The sequence below is a fragment of the Eleginops maclovinus genome, chromosome 16, assembly GCF_036324505.1.
Source record: "Eleginops maclovinus isolate JMC-PN-2008 ecotype Puerto Natales chromosome 16, JC_Emac_rtc_rv5, whole genome shotgun sequence".
In the NCBI taxonomy this organism is placed as follows: Eukaryota; Metazoa; Chordata; class Actinopteri; order Perciformes; family Eleginopidae; genus Eleginops; species Eleginops maclovinus.
Window position 1 is genome coordinate 9,129,635 of NC_086364.1, and position 23,984 is coordinate 9,153,618.

The 23,984-nt window shown below is 41.7% G+C and overlaps 1 protein-coding gene across 3 annotated transcripts in view; it reads left to right on the plus strand.

Moving 5' to 3' along the window:
• Positions 1–23,984, plus strand: part of plcl5 (phospholipase C like 5) — a 64,529-nt gene that overhangs the window by 32,986 nt on the left and 7,559 nt on the right. For all 3 annotated transcript variants that reach the window (XR_010167618.1, XM_063903410.1, XM_063903411.1), the window contains 3 exons: positions 4,657–7,143; positions 12,033–12,236; positions 17,747–17,822. Coding sequence is in view for 2 of the 3 variants with exons in the window: in XM_063903410.1 (XP_063759480.1) it covers positions 4,657–7,143; positions 12,033–12,236; positions 17,747–17,822 (2,767 nt within the window). In the remaining variant the exon portion in view is untranslated. The remainder of the gene's footprint in view (positions 1–4,656; positions 7,144–12,032; positions 12,237–17,746; positions 17,823–23,984) is intronic.

Here is a 23,984-nt window from a genome sequence, read left to right on the forward strand (position 1 = left end):
ACCTACCTCATCCAAGCACACTGGGGCTTACTGAGCTGTGAAATCCTTCAAGGCTCTTTGGCTCTTCTCGTTTAGTGCTTCTGCAGGGAAGGATGTTCGGTTCCCAAAAAAATACAACACACATGATTATCACATGACCTTCACATGTCGAGTTGGATTGTGCTATGAGTCATTATTTTTGGCTTCTGTTTAATTTAGAAACCACATATTATTTGAATATTCATGGTAAACAATACACAAACTTTACTTTTCCAAATTCCAGACTCAAGAATCCAGGGTTTTTTATTATCAAATGCACAGTATCTACAGTATAGTTATGGCAATGAGAATCTTAGATCCTGAGCTCCTCCAACAATGCAACCTGTTCTAAATATGACATAAGACAAAATAACAAAATAAAGATAATGCGAAATTAAATGAATAGGATAAAATCTTCTTGAATAAATAAATAGATCTTGTGTTGCAAGACCAGTCTACAAGTAGTGCAGATGAAGTTAAGTATATTAACGTCCGAAAAATCAATAAATACAATAAGGTAAATGATGCAGAGAATGTGCAAAGTGACTCAGGATTCTATGTACATGTAAATAGAATAAAATATACAACAACAGAATGTTAGGTTAAGTATTGTACAGTGAAATACAATTAAATACTGTTTATATAAAAAATATATACCGGTAAAGAATATTTGAATAGTTGAAATGATTAAACTTGGAGACGCTGAAGTATTGCTTCATCTTTCATCCAGAAAGCACTTACATGAACGACAGCTACTATGATTAAAATCATTTATCTAAAAATAAAAGGGGAAGATATGTTTAACTGTAGCAAATGTCAGAGGTTGATAGTGTTAGCTACTCAGAATCGTCACAGGGCATTTTGACATATCACTTTAGCATCAAATTGCAGTAAGCATGTCTTTGTGGTGTCTGTATGTGTTTGATTTCTCAGTGTTTGACATGTCAATATGGGCATTTGCTGTGTAGTGTGGCGTAGCTGTGACAAGTTGTCTGTTAGCGTGTCCTATATGTGTGTAGACACTTATCCTATGATCCCAAAGCACACATGCAGGCAAACACACATACTCTGACTCACATCTTGGAGAGCACGTCATCAAGAGGGCTCTGCTCTGTTCTGACTGCAATACCCACGCTCCCGTTGCCTTATTCTCCAATTCACATTGCACACACACAAACGACACAGTAACTCTGTGGGCGAGAAGAACTGAGCTGTGCCTGACTACTTTCTACCAACCCCTTTTTATAGAGTTGAGATATGATAGGGGCGAGGAGTAGCGAGTGGCAGGCAGCCAGCCCAGCCGTGACGAGGAGGTGGGATTGTTTGAGGTTTGGTGGGATGGGGAGGAAGTGGGCCAGTTGGTAGTGAAAGAGGCAGTGTGTCCAGAGTCCCACAGGAAGACCCTTAGGGCTGAGATTCTTACTCCATGTGTTTAAAAGCAGGTTGAAAGGCTCAGCACTGCTCAAACAAACATTTTACGGTCCAATGGCTGACCAACATGCTCTTTTGAACTTTCAAGTGTTGCGCATTGAGTTTTTAATTTGTGCTTTCTGACATTAACAAACATCAGGGAGAAGAGGAAGCCCTTTCGGTTTTTTATTGGGGTGCTTGTGTTGCAGCTTCATCGGGCATGCATTAGTTTTTGTATCTAGTACTGCATTCCAAGACACAGGACAGAACAGAAAAGCCAGAAAAAGATGTACAGCATATTGGTTTAGAGATGATATAACCATAACATCGGAATTATGATTATTATAGTTAAGAAGTCTATGAAAATAGCTTGTCTATTGTGCCCTGCAGTACCATTTTAAGGAGTTATTGTTTTGGCATATTCCACTCAGCAGGGCACTGCAGTGTAACAGGCAACCTGAGAGCTCATGTAGCATTAATTGCCTCCCTGGAGTTAGATTCCCCATGTGGCGCTGCTCATGGCGCCCAGCATCAGGGTGTGACAGCAATGACGGGAGGTAAAGCGAGTGTGACATACCACTGGCCTTCAGAGGAAGTCAGTGGACTCGTCCCACAGCCTGCCCCCGTCCACAGCAGCTTCACTCTTACAGTAGGGAGTGTTTGACCCAGCCCCGGGTGGCCACAGCACCACAGGAAAGGGGATGGGGGAGGTGTGGAAGATAACCGAAATACCCCCACGTCATAGCTGCAACAGGCAGCCTAGCCAGAAGGACACATCTCTACCACGAAAGTCCTCAGGGGTTGTGAACAAATGGAGAGAGTGCAATTTGGTTGATCAATGGAAAAGGCAGCTGCGTGTAGGGGGATACAAAGGATTTAGTGTGTGTATATATATATATATATATATATATATATACACACACTAAATAATATAATTATCTTTTGATATATGTATGTGAATGCACCGTACACCCACAACGCACATATGTTTCGCAAAAAACAAGTGATCATTTCTTTATCTGTCGATCACTAGCCTTTATGAGTTTGAATTTAAATTCCATAACAAGAATTTAGTAGTGTGTGAAGCAACCCCTAAAGACACATTCTGCCTGAGGCTGGAGCTGAGCAGCATGTCATCCTACCTGGCTCTCTAGCTAATTGTAACAGCATGTTAATGAGACACAAGATTACCCTTGCACTCGTTGACCCCGTGTGGCTACAGCACTTCCGTAACGAAGGCCTGGAATCTATCAGACCTGAACAGATCTCCTTCTCTTGCCACTCGCTCAGTCTGTTTTCTATCTCACAGACATTTCTTCACATATTCCTAATACCATGTTGATTTTTTCAAACTGCAAAAAAGCAAAGCAGATGAGAGACCAACTGTGTTTTTGGACTGTTTTATAAATAGACAAGAAACGTTTTTCCTCTTACAAGGCTGGATAGTGAAACAAAAGAGCATGACATTGCCATTGTAATGTGATCTCTTTATTACATCCTCCAGATTTATCTTCAACTACAAGCACCATGATAGGTTGTGGGTGGCGGAATCAAGGGCATAAAAGATGGATTTAAGACTAGGTTTTCAGTATAATGAGAATTAGTTGACAAGTTATTTTAAGACCTACTGTAGGTTACCTCTGTGAAAGTCTAGGAATTGTATTGTCCTCCAGCTGAACCAACAGCACCCCCCTTACCCTCACAGTCTTGGCAAGGGTACATGCAATACCATGTGCCTGTGGGTCTTGGCACTAACATTTGCATGCAAGTACATCTCTGGGGGGAGAACATAAATGGTTGAATAACTGTTATAACACATAGTGAGCAATGGTTTTGACCTGGGTGGTCCTAGCATCATCAAGCCACAGCACACCATCTGGTGTAAAACAATGAAGCTACTGACTAGATTTTCCAAAAGCTATTTCCATCACATTGTAGAATGATTTGTATCTTTACTACATATTTGTAAATTATGATATTGAGTTGAGGGAAGAGATGAGGTCGTAAAACAAGGGCAAAAGCAGAGAGCGATGATCATGTCTTGTCTTCAGCTTTGCATCAAGTGGTGCTCATTAATCGCTGTAACGTGTCGCATGTCATCTGCCTCTGACCATCAGGGGGAAAATGGATGTCCCAGTGGGATTTCACTGCGACTATAGTTGAACCACGCTCAGGGCAGATCCATCAGACCTGGGGGAAAGACATGCTCACTCCTCCATAGCCCTGCGGTCCCAAGCTATTTCAAGCTTTCTTTCTTTGAGCTAAAGATGCTAAACAGACATGAAACGAGGAGGAATATTGGAGGTTTTGCAAGTAATCAAACAACACCACTGACAAATTTGTATTTAAAAGAAGTTGTCCTCTGAATTTAAACAATGACTTGAAGAATGGAATATTTAATATGTTACAGTAATTTGGGTTTGGGAAGAGTTTTGATTTTGATGTTCTATTCTATTTGGTATGCATTATTCAACAAGCCTTTTTTCCAAGCCCAAACCAGGCCATTTGCATTCAGGCTATCTAGCTTACCACGAATTTGTGTGGAAATAGGGCAGTGCGGTCTGTCTGCTTTGTGCCAGCCAGGCTCATGACCTAAAAGCTGAAAAGTGCAGCATTGTGGTGTGTGACAGGTGATGTTTGGCACATATGTTTTACTCATTTTTATTGTACTTTGTATTTTGCCTTTGATATAAACCTTGACCTTACACATTTCAATGTGATTGGAATGGGCATGTATTCATTATACGTTGCCCACAGGATGAGTATTCAACCAAGGCAAAATTGTATCCAGTTTTGTAACCCATCATTACAGCAAGAGGTCCTGTTTTAAAAAAAACACACCTCATGAAACTGCATAATCCAATTTGTGCAGAGGAAAACCCCAAAAGTGAATCTGCCCTCAACTAAAGTTGTGCAATTTAAAAGATGAGCAGAACAACAAGACAAGGAGATATGCATTGTAGCATGCAAATAAGTATCTATGATGCTGTGTAGCTCTGTATTAGAATAAATCTTTTTTTTTTTTGTCATTGGAACAGTCACTCTGTAAGATATATTACAACTGGATGTTTAATGGCAGCCAGTTACACTGGGATGAAATGACTAGCCTTAAGAGTAACTCAGTGAACCCACTTCACTGTACATTACACTGCTGTTTTTTGCATTCAGCTACAAAGTTTAACCATGAAATCCTTCTCTTCTCCCCCCTCATCCCTATTCTTTTTCCAGGATGGTTCCAAACAGAGGCAGGTGAGGAAAAAAACTGTGTCCTTCAGCTCAATGCCAAGTGACCGCAAGATCAACAGCACAGCTGCTTGCATGGCCTTCATGATGGAGGGTTGTGAGATGAAGAAGGTGCGCTCCAACTCACGCATGTACAACCGATATTTCCTGTTGGATCCAGATATGCACTGGCTCCGTTGGGAGCCATCCAAGAAAGATTCAGAGAAGGCAAAACTGGAGATCAAGGGCATTAAGGAGGTCCGTTTGGGAAAGAAAACTCCAGTTCTCCGCAGTAATGGTCTCTCAGACCAGTTCCCTGATGAATGTGCCTTCTCAATCATCTATGGGGATAACTATGAGTCTTTAGATCTGGTAGCCAGTACAGCTGATGTTGTCAGCACCTGGGTGATGGGCCTGAGGTATCTGGTGTCTTATGGCCGGCACACGGTGAATATGGTGGAACCAAGCCAACCGAGTCTTCGAACGTCTTGGATTGGCTCAGTCTTTGATCTGGCAGATATGGAAAAGGAAGGACACATAGATCTTTTCAGGGCCACCCAGATAATCAAGGGGCTCAACCCTGGTATGAAAGAGTCTAGGATAGAGCTGAAGTTCAAGGAACTCCAGAAAGCTAAAGACCAATATGGAGAGGCAATTAACATGGACACCTTTGTAGAGGCCTACTGTGAGCTCTGTACACGACCAGAGATCTTCTTTCTGATGGTACAGTTCTCCAGCAACAAGGAATATCTGGACAGTAAAGATCTGATGCTTTTTGTGGAGGTGGAGCAGGGTGTGGAAGGGGTAACAGAGGACATGTGCCGGGAAATTGTTCAAAAATTTGAGCCATCCGCCGAAGGTAGGGAGAGGGCCTACCTCTCCATTGATGGCTTTACCCACTACCTCCTCTCCTCTGAATGCCACATCTTCGACCCCCAACACAAACGTGTGTGCCAGGATATGAGCCAGCCTCTGTCCCACTACTACATCAACTCGTCACATAATGCCTCACTTCTGGAAGACCATTTCTGGGGATCTGCAGATATCAGCAGCTACATCCGAGCTCTAAGAATGGGCTGTCGCAGCATTGAGGTCATTGTATGGGATGGCCCTGATAATGAACCAGTGGTGTATGTGGGTAGTTCTGTAGCCTCACATTTAGCTTTCTCTAAAGTCCTGGACATCATAAACCAATATGCTTTTGAGAGCTCTGAGTATCCCCTGATTCTCTGCTTGGTGACCCATTGCTGCATCCCCCAACAGAGAGTCATGGCACAGCATATGAAGAAGATTCTTGGGGACAAGCTGTATGTTGAGCCCCCAAACAAGGAGGACATCTACCTCCCCTCCCCTGAGAAACTCAAATGTAAAATCCTCATCAAGGGTAAGAAGTTGCCGCCCAACTGCACTGAAGTTGAGGGTGATGTGACAGATGAAGAGGAGGGTCTGGAAATGTCTCGAAGAGTGGGAGGTAATGAGAAGGACCAGCTCAATGGATTAGGCTACAAGAGACTGAGGCTGTGCAGGGAGCTCTCGGACCTCGTAACTCTCTGCAAGTCAATCCAGTTTAGGGACTTTGAGTTCTCCAAGAGAGACCAAAAATATTGGGACATCTGCTCCTTCAATGAGGTAGATGCAAACAGATATGCCAATGAGTTCCCAGAGGAATTTGTCTGTTACAACAAGCGCTTTCTCTCCAGGGTATATCCCACACCGATGAGAATTGATGCCAGCAACATGAACCCCCAAGATTTCTGGAAGTGTGGCTGCCAGATTGTAGCCATGAACTACCAAACCCCAGGCCTAATGATGGACCTCAACCTTGGCTGGTTCAGGCAGAATGGTAACTGTGGTTATGTTTTGAGGCCAGCCATCATGAGGGAGGAGGTGTCCTACTTCAGTGCCAATGCTCGTGACTCGCTGCCAGGCGTGTCTGCACAGCTACTCCACATCAAGGTCATCAGTGGGCAGAATCTGCCCAAGCCTCGTGGCTCTGCAGCCAAGGGTGATGTTGTGGAGCCCTACATATATGTGGAGATCCACGGCATCCCAGCTGACTGTGCTGAACAGAGAACCAAGACTGTGTCTCAGAATGGTGACAACCCTATTTTTGATGAGAGTTTTGAATTCCAGATCAATTTGCCAGAACTTGCAGTACTGCGCTTTGTCGTGCTGGATGACGACTTCATTGGCGATGAATTCATCGGCCAGTACACCATCCCATTTGAGTGCCTACAGCCGGGCTACAGACATGTCCCTCTACAATCTCTGACAGGAGAGTTTCTACCCAACACCACACTTTTTGTCCATGTAGCCATCACCAACAGGCGGGGTGGAGGAAAGGCTCATAAGAGGGGTCTGTCTGTCAGGAAGGGTAGGAAGGCTCGGGAGTACACCACCACCAAGACCACAGGGATCAAAGTAGTGGATGAACTCTTCAGAGCTTCCACCCAGCCCCTCAGGGAGGCCACAGACCTCAGAGAAAATGTGCAGGTAAGTAACTACACACTTAAAGTATCTACGACACATAATCATAAAATCATTCAAAATGACACATTGGGTTGTGTAGAGCAGGAGATTTACATTTTTGCAAAAGGTTATCGATCTTAATAATGATGTACATTAAAGTAAAATAAAGTAACAGATCACTCTTTGATACTCAAAATGTGTTGTCGTCCAAGAGTTAAATTAAAGCATTTAACATTTTTAACATTTCAAATTCTTAAAATTGCAATACTTTGGATCCAGTGCTGTAAAAAAATTGGTTGCACTTGCCTTATGTTAGCTCGATTGGATGTTCTGTATGTAAATGGCTAACAAGCTGTTCCTGTGAAACATATGAACAAACCTTTCTTTAAACTGCATAAAATCTTATACTGCTGTGGCTTTGCTGGAGACAACCGCAGCTCAAATCCACTGTATGCACATACTGTTTTTGCCTGCAGGCACATAATATGCTTAGCAATCTCCATAGAAATATTGTGAACAATACATGTCTTGTTACAGTTGATTCTTCATGTTTATTTTTCTATTGGTTTTAAAGTTAAGATATGAAAAGATAAAAGCCATTTTCACCAATTATAAAGACATAACCTTTAATTGCTTCAGTAAGTCAAAACTGGTGTAAGTGTTTCTGGTTGGGATCATTTTAATTGCTGTTGTGGATATAGTCCTGTCGCTAATTGTTCTTTATTAATGTTGTACAAGAGAACGGTAATAAAGTACAATTAGGAGGTTTATGAATAGTGTAATCATTAATGATGGACAATTACTGCCAAGGGGAGAAGACTAGGTTGCTAGGCACGTAGTGAACCAATTAAAACTCCTCTAAGAAAAAACTAGTAACAGCACTGTTGAATTGTCAGATGACCTGTAGCAGAAACCTTTTAGTGCATGCTTCCTTCGGTTTGTGACGATTGAAGGGTGTGATATGAAGATAGTTTCATTTGTTCAGTATACAAAATTACAAATTTCAACACAGCTAGATCCAATCTATGTACTTTGGTAATAAAGTACCCAAACAAGACTACTTACATTATTACGTTTTCCCAAAAATAACGGACAAAAAACTCTGGCTTCTTAATGGCTCACCAAACACAACACTAAAAGCAGACACACGCAATTAGTAACACAAATGCATTGACAAGGTCATAATACACATTAAAAGATCACGTGAATGTATGTAGCTTGAATTTTGTAGGATAATTGATGTTGCCTGAGTTACTTTAAAGTGCCTCCCAGAGCTCAGAAGCTCGATATGGCCAACGATAGGATGGAATGTATCTGCCAGGTTATGCCCTGCTGTCTTCTTGATTATGTACCTGTCTCACTTTCAAAACATGGTAGTAGGTCGTCAATTCTGATTACTGTAATTTCCTTCCTTAACCTGATCTCTGGAGTAACCTGGTCTCTTGTGCACATGTAGCCAATGCTCGACCGATGCAAGCTTTACAAAATAAAACATATAATGTCATCAAACTCCTCATGTTTATCCGAACCTAATGTAGCGCAGTCCTTTTTTGTTTATCCAGGTCATAAATACCTAAATCTATCCATCTGTCTTAGTAAGCAGAACCTCAGTCTAATGGCACAGCAAACAAAAGACAATGCAATCACAAATCCTCTAGCATGCTGTCAGACATTTTTGGGTTGTGGAAGTAGTCAATGTTCAACAACCCAAGATGGACAGAAATAAGATTGTGTCCGGGAGGTGAAATTGATCCTTTAATTTTAGAGGTAGTATTAACAAAGTATAGTCTGAATGGAACAAGAGGAAAGCAATTTAAGTAAATTCACTGAACAAAACGTCCTCACTAGCCAAATCAAAGTGTTGCTTGTTTGAATAATCAAAATTACTGAAATATTGTACCTCAATTTGTTGTACAATAAAGTCCATATCTATGTCTGGGTGTGAGTCAGCATGGGACCCTTTCATAAATATACATGAAATACGGCTCACTGTAAAGTCAGCGCTGTAAATCTCACACAAACTTATCAGGCACATCCTTACTTTTGTAAAACCCACTATATCAAATATGAATGCAACTTGTGAAATAACTACAGGATTCACCTGTCACCGCTGAGTCATAAAGCTGTTCTGTTCCTTTGAAGCAACTCTACTCATGAATGGCCTTGGAAACTAATCTAAAACATAAAAATAACAAAATGGCACTATACAATTAGACGTGAGTCGGCATCTTTTAACCTGATCAAACAACACTGCCACCGCAAACCACATTGTCCTCAGGTTTGAAATGTAAATTTTTCTTTTTGAAATGTAGAGATAAAAGTTACGGAGATGCAATAAAGAATAAGGCCTTTGCCTTTTTAAATGGACGGTTGTGAGAGCTTTGTAGAGACCAGCTGTGTGAAGCCTTTAATCTGAAAGGAGCTTGAGGGCAGAGGAAGGGTCGCTGGCCAAATAGCCACAAGGCAACCACAAGGCCAAGTCTGGAGGCTTTTTCAATCCCTACTTTATTAGATGTTAAAATAAGAAAAAATTACCTTGTGTACTCACAATAATCCCAAATATCACATCATACAACCTTAGCCATGAAAGAAATGCTAACAGAAACATCTTTATATGTCACTGCTTAAAGCCTTATTTCACCTCACTAAGCTCTTTAAGACTCCTTTATCCTTCAACAGCAAAGCTTACAGGGGTTCTGCTTTTATTAATAACATAATACAGTGTCTAGGACGCTTTAAAAGACCAAGGAGATCTACGAACATTGACCAGTGGGCGGATATGATAGGTTGCCATGTTTTATATGTGGATCTAGGCAGCAAATCAATTATTTCCGTGGGAACCTTGAATAAAGTCCGGAGTTCAGCAGCCCATGAACTTTAAGTGTTGATGGAGGTGGCAGCCTGTAGTTCTTTTTATTTGTGTGTGTGTGTGTGTGTGTGTGTGTGTGTGTGTGTGTGTGTGTGTGTGTGTGTGTGTGTGTGTGTGTGTGTGTGTGTGTGTGTGTGTGTGTGTGTGTGTGTGTGTGTGTGTGTGTGTGTGTGTGTGTGTGTGTGTGTGTGTGTGTGTGTGTGTGTGTGTGTGTGTGTGTGTGTGTGTGTGTGTGTGTGTGTGTGTGTGTCATCATGGTCACATTCACCACCCCTCGATACTGTGGGCCAGAGAGAAGAGGAGACAGATTGAAGCAAAAAGAGAGAGCGAGAGGAGCAAACAGAAACAAAAGCAGTGTTGTAACAAGACACAGAGCTCTCATTTAGGGAATGTTAAAGCGGGGGAAGGGAGTTATTAAAAACACAAGCCTCTCATTGGTGAATTTAAACACCATAGCTTGGAAACAGTATGGCTTTTATCTCACAACAGTTATGGAAAAACATTCAGACATGTGGTTTCATACACACGTGCAGGGAATCATATAAAGCTAAATGAATGCTAATAACATGCAGTCATAGAGGCCCATGGTTCTCACACACGCATACATAATCACAACCAGGGTTTCAGAGCTGTCCCGTTTCTAGCATTGTTTTCCTTCTCATGGCTCTGCTCTAAGTGGTGTTAACTGTAGCAGAGGCTAAGCATACAGATGCCGAATGCACCCCCGTGGCCACCCTCTTCGTCTCCAGGAAGGTTTGGCGCCGCACTGACAGCACATCCTCTGGGGTATAGGGGGGTGAAGGAGGGCGATTTTTCTGCAGGCCTGGAGGTTTATCCCAGGGAGACGGCTGGTTCCCACACCGCAGACTCCAGAGCGTGTGGATTGATTCACAAGTACCAATTCTAGTACCTGCTTTGTATTTCCGAATGCTTCCAGAAGAAACTCTGGCAGGACTGCAAAGAGGGGCGGCTGCTCACAAACATTGCATCTGCTCTGTTGTGAGAGTTGTGGAGAAAACATGGAATTATGAACCTATTCAGGGCAATATAAGGGTCAAACTTAAAATACAAAAGCAATGAAATGCAGGTGAAGAATTGCCTTATTGTAATTTTTATTTGAATGCAAACATTTTGTTGCAATGTCAATATGTTGCAATGTAGAACGACATGACATTGAAAGCAGTAGTCTGTTGATTGAAATATAAATATGTTGTCCCTTAAGTCCATCATTCATTGAGATAAATAATAGTGACCTCACCTTTGACATAATTAATCATGACTTTCATTTTGGCCATTGGAGTGCAGCCCTAGATTGATGGCAGTTCAGCTCCACTAACTGACCTACAGCTGCCCATGATGAAGACATAAGATTTGCTATCAGTGATACATTCAACAAACAGGACATGTTGATGGACTTCTTTGTTTGTCTAGCAGCAGACAGCTTGAAAGGCCTGTGGTTCATGTAGAAACGGAACGTAAGGAGAAGAATGCTTTAGTAATTACTTAACGTTTGTGATAAAGCCCTTCAGGCTGTGGTCAGAAGTTTGGCTCCAGAGCCCGAGGGCTGTTGAATGAACAGACTGACGCTATGGGAGACAGATAGTTTTACTGTCACCAAGACAAACACTCGCTGCTGTCTTATCCTGTTTCAGCTCTGAGGGAAGTATCAAGTTACCTCTAATTAAATCTACTCACTCAAGGTTATATGCAAAAAGTGTCTATCAGGCTAAAATCACCTCATTTGTCAAGCAAAACAACCCTACCAAAATTTGCCATAGTTTCTTTGGTTACAGCAAAGTACAGCAGGTTCAGAGCACAAGGATAGACAGGATGCTAATGTGTAATTATTTATTTAAACTTGTATATTTAACACTAACTTTTAATTAATACTGCTCCTAAAAGCAATTTAATTTAGGTTAAGTTTTAATAAATGAAACCAAAAGGACTGAAATGTGGCGTTCAAAGTTAAAACATTTTATTTATGGCTTTTTTTAACTGCTTTTACACAATTTATTTCATTCGTTGTGGATGTTTTCTTTCCCAGAATGCCATGGTGTCCTTCAAGGAGCTCTGCGGCCTGACCCCAGCGGCAAACATGAAGCAGTGTATCCTGACCGTGTCTACCTGGCTGATGAACAGCGAGCGGACGCTGAGGGTAACGGTGGACCTGAGCGAGACTTACCCCACCATGGAAGCTCAGGGTCCGGTTCCTGAGCTACTGCGCAAAGTGTTCAATGCCTATGACATGGTAAATAACACACACAAACACAAAAGAGTGAATATGATGCTGTCAGGCAAACAGGAATGCTCATACTACTGTTGGGAAAGACTCACAATGGAATTACACACATAAGCACTACTTTAAACAAGTATTTTCTTTTAAAAGTTCTTATTGAAATACAAATTCAGTACACACACACACACACACACACCACACAACACTTGCTATGCATTGCTAGGTATGCCATCTTTACCGAGGTTATCCCTATTGTGGGAAAGGTATTTTGTTTTGCCTATGTCAATCTGAACCTCTGATGTTGTTAGTCCCTTTTACATTGATATTACCTACATTAAGGTTAAAGCATTTCTTCCTTTATTCTTTCCAAGGCAGTTCATTGTTGGTTTCATTCTGTTTTTGTCAAATCAACCAACGACACAGGACCCATTGTTTCGGTCTATGTACTTTTTCATATATAGTAAGCAACATGGCTTCCGTTAGAAACCAGGCTAACGTAACTGTCAAAGCAAGGAAGAACTGTAATAATCCAACAGAACTCAGAAAGTCTGATTGATTTTAGCATGTGCCTAGAGGTAGGCACAGTAAAACAGCTGGTGGTTTTAGTAAAGCAGGTTTTCTGATTTAGCTAAATGAAATTTGTCTTTGTCACTCTTTTCCTTTTTTCCACCTCATTCAACAACGCTGTTTTCCAAGTTTCCAGAGCCAACATTACTCATGCTGTTTCACTACCTAGGAAAAGCTATTTTAAGGGTGTTATTTCATTTGAGGGTTCACTAACCCGGATATGTTCAACATGGCTAAAACCCTCACTAGCCAGAGAGATTGTTATGATGCAGCTTCTCCTTTTATAATCTCACGTGTCTTTCTCCATCCTGTCACCTCTATTACAAGAACATTGCTTTTTTCACCACTTGACATTGACATTGGCCCAAGAGTGGGATGGAGGACTGTAATTAGTTATCACCCGCTGCTTCCTCTTCCATCCTGTGAGGCTTGGTGGGAGCTGGTAAAGTGGGTCATGAGATAGAAACAAGGTTGTTGCTTCCACTCTGCTCAGGTTGTCGGCGTTCTCATTGCTGATGCCTTCAGTAGTGACGTAGCAAGTGACATCAGGAGAGCAGAAAGTGCGTCTCCAAATAGAACCTGCTTGGGCTTTTATGAGGCCTTTTATGAAACTTTAAGGAAGAGCATAAAACTAGAACCGTAATCTCTATTTTAGCATTTTAGACATTAGAACATGCATTCTCAGGTTTCACCTAAAAATGTTGTCAACTGTCTCTGTCATCAAGCTATAATAACAGGTCCCATCATTTCTGACTGAGCTGGTAATTGCCTAGCACTTACAAAAACGTACTCCAACTATTTCTGTATGTTGAACTACATCAGTGGTTGGCACTTTGGATGATGTTGAATATTTACCTATGGACTTGTCTTGAGGCTTGGGCCTTGGTCAGCTGAGTCTTTGTGTTTGACTCCCAGAGATCAGCCTGTTGGCACACTCACCGCTCAATAACAGAGTGCCCAGTGTGTTATTATTGTGGAGTATGTGTGTGAATGCATGTGAGTTCATGGCTGCCAACACTCAGCTATTTACTGTACCACATCAGTGTGCAGTGCGTGTCCTCATTGACCCCTGTGTGGACTGCAGCCAGCAAACGCTGTAACCCTGAACTTAATAAAAGGGTCAACACACACACAGACACACAGACACACACACACACACACACACACACACACACACACACACACACACACACACACACACACACACACACCTTTAACAATGATTCCAGTTCCTTTTCACACACATGTAAACATTACATTTCTTCTATTGATAACATTCCTTTCGTAACCATTAAGAAAACATTTGACCCAGATGCTTAAACACAAAACCGCCATTGTGTACAGACTTTAATTGTGTTTTATGCTAATGTGTTTACATTTTTTTATATGGGTAAATGTGGGCAATGTAACATTTTGTGTTGATATATTTAAAGTGCAGCCTAAAGTCTGTTAATACATAACATATATTGCTGAACTGAAGTGAAATTCAGAGCTTCTTATTTGACTCCTCATTTTGCAGTGCAGCTTCAAGACATGTAGCGTTCAAGACTATTACTTACTGCTGTAGGAAAAAATTGCTTTCAGGTTTACTCACTCACAAGTAACAGTACTTGGGTTTTTTTTCGGAAAGAAAGAAATGATTGGAAGTGTAGGTTCATTAAATACTTAATGTATAAGGCGTCAACAATTCTGAGTATGTTTTTCCTTAAGATTCTTATCTTAAACCGTCACGCTTATGAAGGGACTGTCCAAAACGTGATCACCTGACAAAACCTTTTCACACTTTCACCAACCATTTCTCGTGAGGATAGATAAACAGGAAAAGGCAGGTGTGTGTACACACACACAACACGAGAGTCCACTTCCTGTCTCTCTGCTAACAAGGAGTGTGAAACTTCATTATCTTCCTCCTCGATGCTGCAGGGCTGCTGCAGCTGCTCCTCCTCAGCCTGTGGTGCTTAGGGGCTCAAACCACACAACATTGTAGAAAAAGTAGGGGATGAAAATGTTTTCCCTGTGTTACCAATACATATGTGATTTCAATGCAGATATCCAGTTAGAATCAAATATTTATATATGCAAAGTTGATATATATACAGTGGGGCAAAAAAGTATTTAGTCAGCCACCAATTGTGCAAGTTCTCCCATTTAAAAAGATGAGAGAGGCCTGTAATTTTCATCATAGGTATACCTCAACTATGAGAGACAGAATGAGAAAATAAATCCAGAAAATCACATTGTAGGATTTTTAATGAATTTATTTTCAAATTATTGTGGAAAATAAGTATTTGGTCAATAACAAAAGTTCATCTCAATACTTTGTTATATACCCTTTGTTGGCAATGACAGAGGTCAAACGTTTTCTGTAAGTCTTCACAAGGTTTCCACACACTGTTGCTGGTATTTTGGCCCAATCCTCCATGCAGATCTCCTCTAAAGCAGTGATGTTATGGGGCTGTCGCTGGGCAACACGGACTTTCAACTCCCTCCAAAGATTTTCTATGGGGTTGAGATCTGGAGACTGGCTAGGCCACTCCAGGACCTTGAAATGCTTCTTACGAAGCCACTCCTTCGTTGCCCTGGCGGTGTGTTTGGGATCATGGTCATGCTGAAAGACCCAGCCACGCTTCATCTTCAGTGCCCTTGCTGATGGAAGGAGGTTTTCACTCAAAATCTCACGATACATGGCCCCATTCATTCTTTCCTTTACACGGATCAGTCGTCCTGGTCCCTTTGCAGAAAAACAGCCCCAAACCATGATGTTTCCACCCCCATGCTTCACAGTAGGTATGGTGTTCTTTGGATGCAACTCTGCATTCTTTCTCTTCCAAACACGATGAGTTGAGTTTTTACCAAAAAGTTCTATTTTGGTTTCATCTGACCATATGACATTCTCCCAATCCTCTTCTGGATCATCCAAATGCCCTCTAGCAAACTTCAGACGGGCCTGGACATGTACTGGCTTAAGCAGGGGGACACGTGTGGAACTGCAGGATTTAAGTCCCTGGCGGCGTAGTGTGTTACTGATGGTAGCCTCTGTTACTTTGGTCCCAGCTCTCTGCAGGTCATTCACTAGGTCCCCCCGTGTGGTTCTGGGATTTTTGCTCACCGTTCTTGTGATCATTTTGACCCCACGGGGTGAGATCTTGCGTGGAGCCCCAGATTGAGGGAGATTAGCAGTGGTCTTGTATGTCTTCCATTTTCTAATAATTGCTCCCACAGTTGATTTCTTCACACCAAGCTGCTTACCTATTGCAGATTCAGTTTTCCCAGCCTGGTGCAGGTCTACAATTTTGTCTCTGGTCTCCTTTGACAGCTCTTTGGTCTTGGCCATAGTGGAGTTTGGAGTATGACTGTTTGAGGTTGTGGACAGGTGTCTTTTATACTGATAACGAGTTCAAAAAGGTGCCATTAATACAGGTAACGGGTGGAGGACAGAGGAGCCTCTTAAAGAAGAAGTTACAGGTCTGTGAGAGCCAGAAATCTTGCTTGTTTGTAGGTGACCAAATACTTATTTTACCAAGGAATGTGATTCAGACCACTCATTAAACATTAAGCCGTTCATAACTTATAATCACACAATTTTAGTTCTTACACGAAAACCTTGAACTACCATTTTTGGTAACATTTGAACAGTTATCAAAATACACTGCCTGGCCAAAAAAAAGGTCACACACTATAATATTCGTTGGACCGCCTTTAGCTTTGATTACGGCACGCATTCGCTGTGGCATCGTTTCCACGAACTTCTGCAATGTCACAACATTTATTTCTGTCTTGCATACATTTTTCGCCAAGATCTTGTATTGATGATGGGAGATTCGGACCACTGTGCAAAGTCTTCTCCAGCACATCCCAAAGATTCTCAATCGGGTTCAGGTCTGGACTCTGTGGTGGCCAATCCATGTGTGAAAATGATGTCTCATGCTCCCTGAACCACTCTTTCACAATCTGAGCCCGATGGATCCTGGCTTTGTCATCTTTGCCCGTGCCATCAGGGAAGAAAAAACCCATTAATGGAATAACCTGGTCATTCAGTATTCAGGTAGTCAGCTGACCTCATTCTTTGGGCACATAAAGTTGCTGAACCTAGACCAGACTAACTGCAGCAACCCAAGATCATAGCACTGCCCCCCACAGGCTTGTGACCTTTTTTTTGGCCGGGCAGTGTAGTTGCAGGTTATTTGTCTTTCAATCAACAATCGATTAGTTGACTAATTATTGCAGCTTTTATGAATATTAATTTACTCATCACACAGAGGTAGATTAAAAATAATAATACATTTTATTTATAGAGCATTTTCATTTTTTCATGTACTCAAAGACACTTTACAGATAAGTATTAAAATGGATCAATAAATTATGAAAACATCATACCTAGATTCTAAAATACAAAAAAAATAATTACAGTTCTGTATGGGTGAGTTTTGATAAGTGATTTAAATGAGGACAGGTTGGTGCACAGCTCTGGATGTACTGGAGTTTATTGAGGAGTTTGGATGGAGTTCATATTCATAAACTGAGAGCACAGTTTACATAGCTGACTAGACAGGTCCAGTCTTGCTTTAGATTGTTCGGAAAGCAAACCGCCCTACTTGGTTTATTGCAAGCCACTTGAGTCATTAGGCATACAAGGGGAAAAAAATCTGGACTGTGTTTAAATCACAGATTCATTTGCAAGTATGCTCTTCCTCTGATTATGATCTTGCACCAATTAAAGTTATCAAATAAAGACATTTATATGACAGCTACACCCGGTAAATTGAGTTAAGGCTGAATTGTTATGCAGCGAACAGCTAAGCCCAAATACTGGTCATTGAGAGGATCAAATGTGTTTGAGGTGTTTCCATCTTGGTATTCTCTCTGCTTCTTAATCAGTGTGTATACTGTGTTCAGACCCAAGTATGATTCAGAGATGTATTGCAAATTAACTTCCCGACTTCTTTTGCTTCCAGATGATCCAAACCAGTAGAACCCTGATCGAGTCGGCTGACGTCGTCTACTCCAAGCTCACACAAGCACAGCGGGCAGGTACGTTGCTTTATGGGATGAGCAGAGTCCTGAGCCTGCAGTGTCCCCATTCATCCTCTACATCATCTGCACTGCAACCCAACTGGATGCTTGATCCAAGCATCGGAAACATTTTTGATGATTTAATTCTGTTGTGAAAATTCTCTTAATTTATGACATTTCACAAAATAAGCAGCGGTGCCTTGAAACATGGGGAGATCTCTTGGCTGTGTGTCAGACACAAATTAAATTACCTTACTCGCTTGTTTATTTAATTTCATGAAGAAAAATATGATCACAAAGCTACATAAATTAGTTTGAGGAGATGCTGTGCCTTTTTCGGTCCACATGAATAAGCAGCCTTCAAACATACTCTGTGTCGTGTCATCTTGTCTGATGGAATGAGCGTTTTAGCATCAACAGCAGTAGTTGCTGTCAATAGAACAGGCCATCATCAGTGAGTCAGCGTTGGGTGGTTATTATGTCAGTGGGCAGGTGAAAACAATCAACCAGCCACACAGACAAAGGGCTACAGGAAAAGAGGACAGACAGCGTATACATAGGAGAACAGTGTGGGATGAAAGGGGAGGAATGGCCAAACAGAGAGAAAAGAATGGAATAAAGGTTTTATCAGTTTTAAAATAAGGGGTTGTCAATGTAAAAGGTCCAGCTTTTCAAGTGGTAAGGATAAAATTAACCATAATAACACCATTTTGAGAGATATGGCTTCAAATCAAGAAATCCCGTGGCTTATCTTCCAGCCTCTTTTACATAGAGCTATCATTTGTTCTCTTTTGCTTTGCATACCTACTGTGCCACAGGGCCTCTGCTTGAAACAGGAGCATAGTTTGAATGCTGACATCCTAAGTCTACACATTTTAGCTGTAGGCATTGCATCCACATAAACCATTGAGAAAAATGGGAAACCTACAGACTCAGGCCCAATAGAGAGAGTGTAATAGCTGGTTAAAACACGGAAGCCATATGTTGTTTGTGTGTTGTGTATGATAAACCCAAAGAAGATAGATAGATAGAATCGGAGGATGAAACCCTCTTTATTTGTCACACACATGCACACAGCAGAGCACACACAGTGAAATTGGTCCTCTGCATTTAACCCATCCTAGTACTAGGAGCAGTGGGCAGCTATCGTGCAGCGCCCGGGGAGCAATGGGGAGGGGGGATTGGAGGTGTCCGGTGCCTTGCTCAAGGGCACCACAGCAGGGCCTAGGAGGTGAACTGAGACCTCTCCAAGTAGCAGTCCACTTCCATATTTCAAGTCTGTTCGGGGACTTGAACCGGCGACCCTACGATTCCCAGTCCAAGCCCCTACTGACTGAGCCACTGCTGGACATGGAGAAGACATGGAAGGCTCGCTCACTGACACATGCCAACCCAATATCCTGAGGCCGATAAGCCAATTTAAGCCTGCTATGCCCAGCATCACTCCCTGGTGTCACACAGAGGCAGGCATATGTTCCCTCACCCCCACCACAGCCAGCCAAGCTGATATTCGTGCTGTGCAATTACCAAGGGATGTAGGTTGAACGCTAGGGCTTCAATCAGAGAGCTGTCCCATGGCTCCGAGGTTCCCCAGCCCGGAGCTGGAAGCATCTTCAAAGGCGATGACTGCACAGTTAAGCAGATCTTAAACCACACACAGCCACAGCCACCCTCACACCCGTGTCAGTAGTTCCACACCGGAGGCTGATACTGGGCTTACTTGCTGCTGTCTGGTGAAAACCTTCAGAAATGTCAGATATTCAGGAGCTACATTAGGAAAATCGAAAGTATGCATGTTTAAAGTAATTATGTTTGAAAGGGCCTCGAAAGCCCAGGGGTTGAAGCATTTTCCTTGAGAAGCATGTAATCCTTGCAATCCAGTTGAAGTGAAAACATGGATATTCCTAAATTTGGAGTTCCTAGGTTTTCTCAGCATTATGTAAGAGTGATACAATGAGGCAGAGGGTTGGAGCTATAGCCCTGAGGGGCCTCAGCTGCATGCCAAACATAGCACTTTCTCTCCCGCCCACTCCCACTCCCCTGCCCCCAGCACTAACACACATGCCTCAATCCAAACCCCTGCCATTCGCAAATGTGTAAAGCCTGTTCATTCACGCTTCCAGACATTCGTTGTTGTTGTGGTTTTGATTACGATACTTGACACTGACAAAAAGAGGGGAAAATGCAGTGTACAGGATGCCAGTAAAACAGATGTCCAAGCACTGTTTACCAAAATCCAATTACTGACCTTGTTATGTGTAAAATAGCAAAATAACGTCTCACAACACAAACTGAGAAATAACAGTTCTAAACTTTATATGAAAAGTTGGCCTTAGTGAATATAAATGAAGATTAGCTAAGAATACAAAACAAAGTGAGTCTGAAATTATTGTCCGTTTCTAATCACAGAAGCAAATATGAATCAATATATGTCGCTGCTTGCGATGCTTGAATGTCAATGAAGAGGATTTCAGGATAGGAAAAATGATTTGATGGGTAAACTATGATGCTTCATAATGCCTCCAGTCAACATTTTTAGATCTTCTATATTATTCTCTCCCCCTGCATTAATAAAGTAATAACCTTCCAATATTAGCGCAGGCTCTTCTGTCCTGCTTTTCCACTCAACGTGGCCTTTCCCCCTCCATCTGCTCACTGTACTCCCTCATCACGTCCCTGCTGTCTCTGTGTCTGCTGCTGATTTAGCTTGCAAATAAACTGAAAAGTTTCAGAATAACTGGAGAACCATTTTCAGTGTGAAACTGCTCTTCCATATTCTTCATAAGTGACATATAGAAATGTTGAGCTACTTCATCTCATTTTAAAATCAGTGATGTAATGGATTTCCACACAGACTCGCCTCTCCCACTGTGGAAAGGCTTCAACACAATCCATTCTCCCTCTTTCCGTTGTTTTTGTGTTGTTAGGCCTCTGTCTTTCCGTTCATAATAGGCATCTTTTATACTCTCGAGAGCAGAAAAAGCATGGAGTGAACTCATGACTCCCCAACAAAATGTTACATCTCTGTGATGGCTGCCAAAGCATGAATTTACCTCTCTTGAAAGACTGACAAGCACTGAATGCGCCCTTCAGAAATAAAATATGTAGAGACTGAGGATGACAAAAGCAACAGCCTGAACCCAGAGGGAAACGGAGAGTGGAATTGAGAGAGGAAGGGAGAAATGTTGAATTTGCATGGAATTGTAGGGTTTGCCCCAATAATCAATGCGGAAGCTAAAGGTATAATTTTGGTGAAATGGCTGCGTGTGAAGTTGAAAAAGGTGCTATCAGAGAACAGGCTGCCATCATCGGAGACAGAATATGGGATGGGGTAAGATGTGTGTGTATGCTCTGCAGCTTCATTTAAGGTCTTTGATTGGACGTGACACGTTTGCCAGAGCCATTAAAAGTGTCCCACTCGTCAGCAAGACGCTGTTGTGACAAAGCTGTAATTGCAATGTCACACTGGCCTGAACTACCCTATAAACTCCTAATTTGCCTTTCATTTTAAATCTAAGTAACGTGAAATGAGTGGCAAGTTGGCAAGTTCTCCATACATACAGTAGGGGATGAGAAACGGCGGTTTTGGGTTGCTATGGCTCTTAATTCCCCTCTCCTTCTCCTCTTTCCTTCCTGTATTCAGTTCCTGCCCAGTCATTATTGCAGCTAATCAGTTTAATTTGGGCAGTGAAGCTGACGTGTTGATGAGGATAGAGAGGTGCTGCATGATCCCCCCCTGGGCACTATTGATGGCTCGCCATCACACACACACCGCTAATGGGGAACCAGATAGACAGCTTGGATGCAAGCTCTGGCACCTCCAGATGCTACGACGGTGTGTTGTGTGTGTTTTTGTGTGTAGTCGGTCTTGGCTGTGTGACGTACGCATATCAAACCTGTTTATGCATGAAGTCAACAATTTCACTCCCTATCCTAACTAGCCTGGGCTCCACTGGCAGTTTTATTAAGATTTTGCACATACTTTTCTCTAAGACTGAGAACCTTCTTAGTTATAGATGCTAGTAGAGTTCAACTAATAATTAAATTAATTGTTGAAGTATTTTTTATGCAAAAATGGCAGAAAAAGCTGTTTTCATGCGCATATCTGAAGATTTCATGCTCTTCTCTGTTTTATATCATATTAAACTGAATATATGTGGGTGTTGGATTGACATAAGAAAACAATAAGAAACATTACCTCTGACCTTGACCAACTGGGATGGGCATTTTTCAATTATTAAGAAAATAGGCATATTAATCGGTAATAATATTTCAATGCAGCCTTGCATTCTGCCTTGAACAGGTGCAAACTCACTGTATACGTTTGTGAGCTGCTGCCTTCTTGCAGGCCTGACTGTGTTTATTTATTAATGACTCTCCTCTAGCTGACCACTCCGACAGTGTTGGTACGGTTTGACTCCATGTGGACCCCATTACCATAAAATCCAAGGGATAAAGACATCTCCATTCCTTTATCTGCCTTGGCTTTGTACTGCCATTGTTTCCCCGGCTCATCATCAGCTAGAAATCCCATTCTCCATTTGCAATGATGATATTCTGTCAGAGCCTATGCAGTGTGAAACTTGATAAATTAATGAAATCCTGATCCGACTGTATCTCCTTCTCTCCCCCTTCCCTATTTGTGTTTTTATCATTCTTTCCATCAGATCCTGTTTGGATATTCTGTTTTTTTTTTTTTTTTATTTAGTTACGTTCGTCTCTCTCTGCCTGAAGCTGTTCTTTATTCTGTGCCCGCGTGTTTGGATGATAATAGGGGCTGCTGCAGGATTCATTACAAAGAAAAAAAAAGAGTTTTGCTCTATGCAGACACTGTAAATCTTTATTGTGCTGTGTGTGTGTGTGTGTGTGTGAGCTTTTGTGTCTGCATGAGTGTGTCTTCTCAGAAACGACTCGTCCCTTCAGTCCTCTTGTCTGTCGTTTTCTCTTTCCAGTAGAGGAGCAAAGCGTAAGATCCTGTCTCGTCAGAGCATACCATGGGGGCCACATTGTGTTTATTTTTTATTTTTTTAAGTGACAGTAAGGAACGGCAACTGTGTGACTGTTGGGGAAAGGAAATGCTTAACAATTGGGAAATTAAATGCTTGAAGAGGCTGTTGTGTGACGATTCGCCTCCAGCTAATTTCATCTCTCGTTCAGCTCTCTGTCTGCCTTTCTCCCCAACTCCTGTGATTGCTGGGCCCTGATCTGGGCCAGCAGCAGCCCATTAACTGCCCCAGATTACAAGATCAAATCAGCCCTAAACCCTGTTAACACAACTTTCAGGCTCTGGAAGAGGGATTCTGCTATGGCCCCACATCACCTATTATATGGAAATTAAAGAACTACAGGGGTCCTGGTTTTGTTTGTAAGGTTGAGTTTGATGTGCACTGAAGGCCAGAGATCCTATGTCCTGTATGTATCTCTTTTACAGTGTGCTACAGGTTATTTACAATTACAATATATAGTAAAGTAATTTTGCTGGAATTACAATTTGCATATATTTGGTGTGGTTCAAAGAAATCTGTGTTATTATCGCATCTAGATTTGTAACCTCAAGAACAGGGGTTTGTTGTAAAATTTTTAAAACGCCTTAAATACCATTTCTTTTGGGGCTTTGAAGCTACACACACACACACACACACACACACACACACACACACACACACACACACACACACACACACACACACACACACACACACACACACACACACACACACACACATCAAACAGCACTGTCTCTCTAAAAATAACTAATAATAATTCCATATAATGTATCATGGGCTATTTTGGATGTTTAAGTAATACTAGCCTATTTTAATCATTTATACATAAACACATGGCAACAGTCAAAGCATTCAGGTAAGTTTAAAAGTTATAATTTTGTTGTCTACACTGACTTTGCCTTTCAACATTAAATCAGATGCATTTTTATTTGTATATGTATTTACAGTACATGAATAAACTTGTAAAGGTCATATTTGTGTGTAGAGGGAGACAAAGCTGCAGCACAACTAGTGTATTTTGTGAATGTAGCTTAATTAATAAGTCAAATATTAACTTGTGATGATATTTTTTACAAACTATTGGGCAGTATGTGTCTCCAAAGTCTTAGAAGTAAATCAAAGCTGGACTTAGACTAGGTCAGTTGTCAGGGATAGACTGACAAGCAAGCGTTTG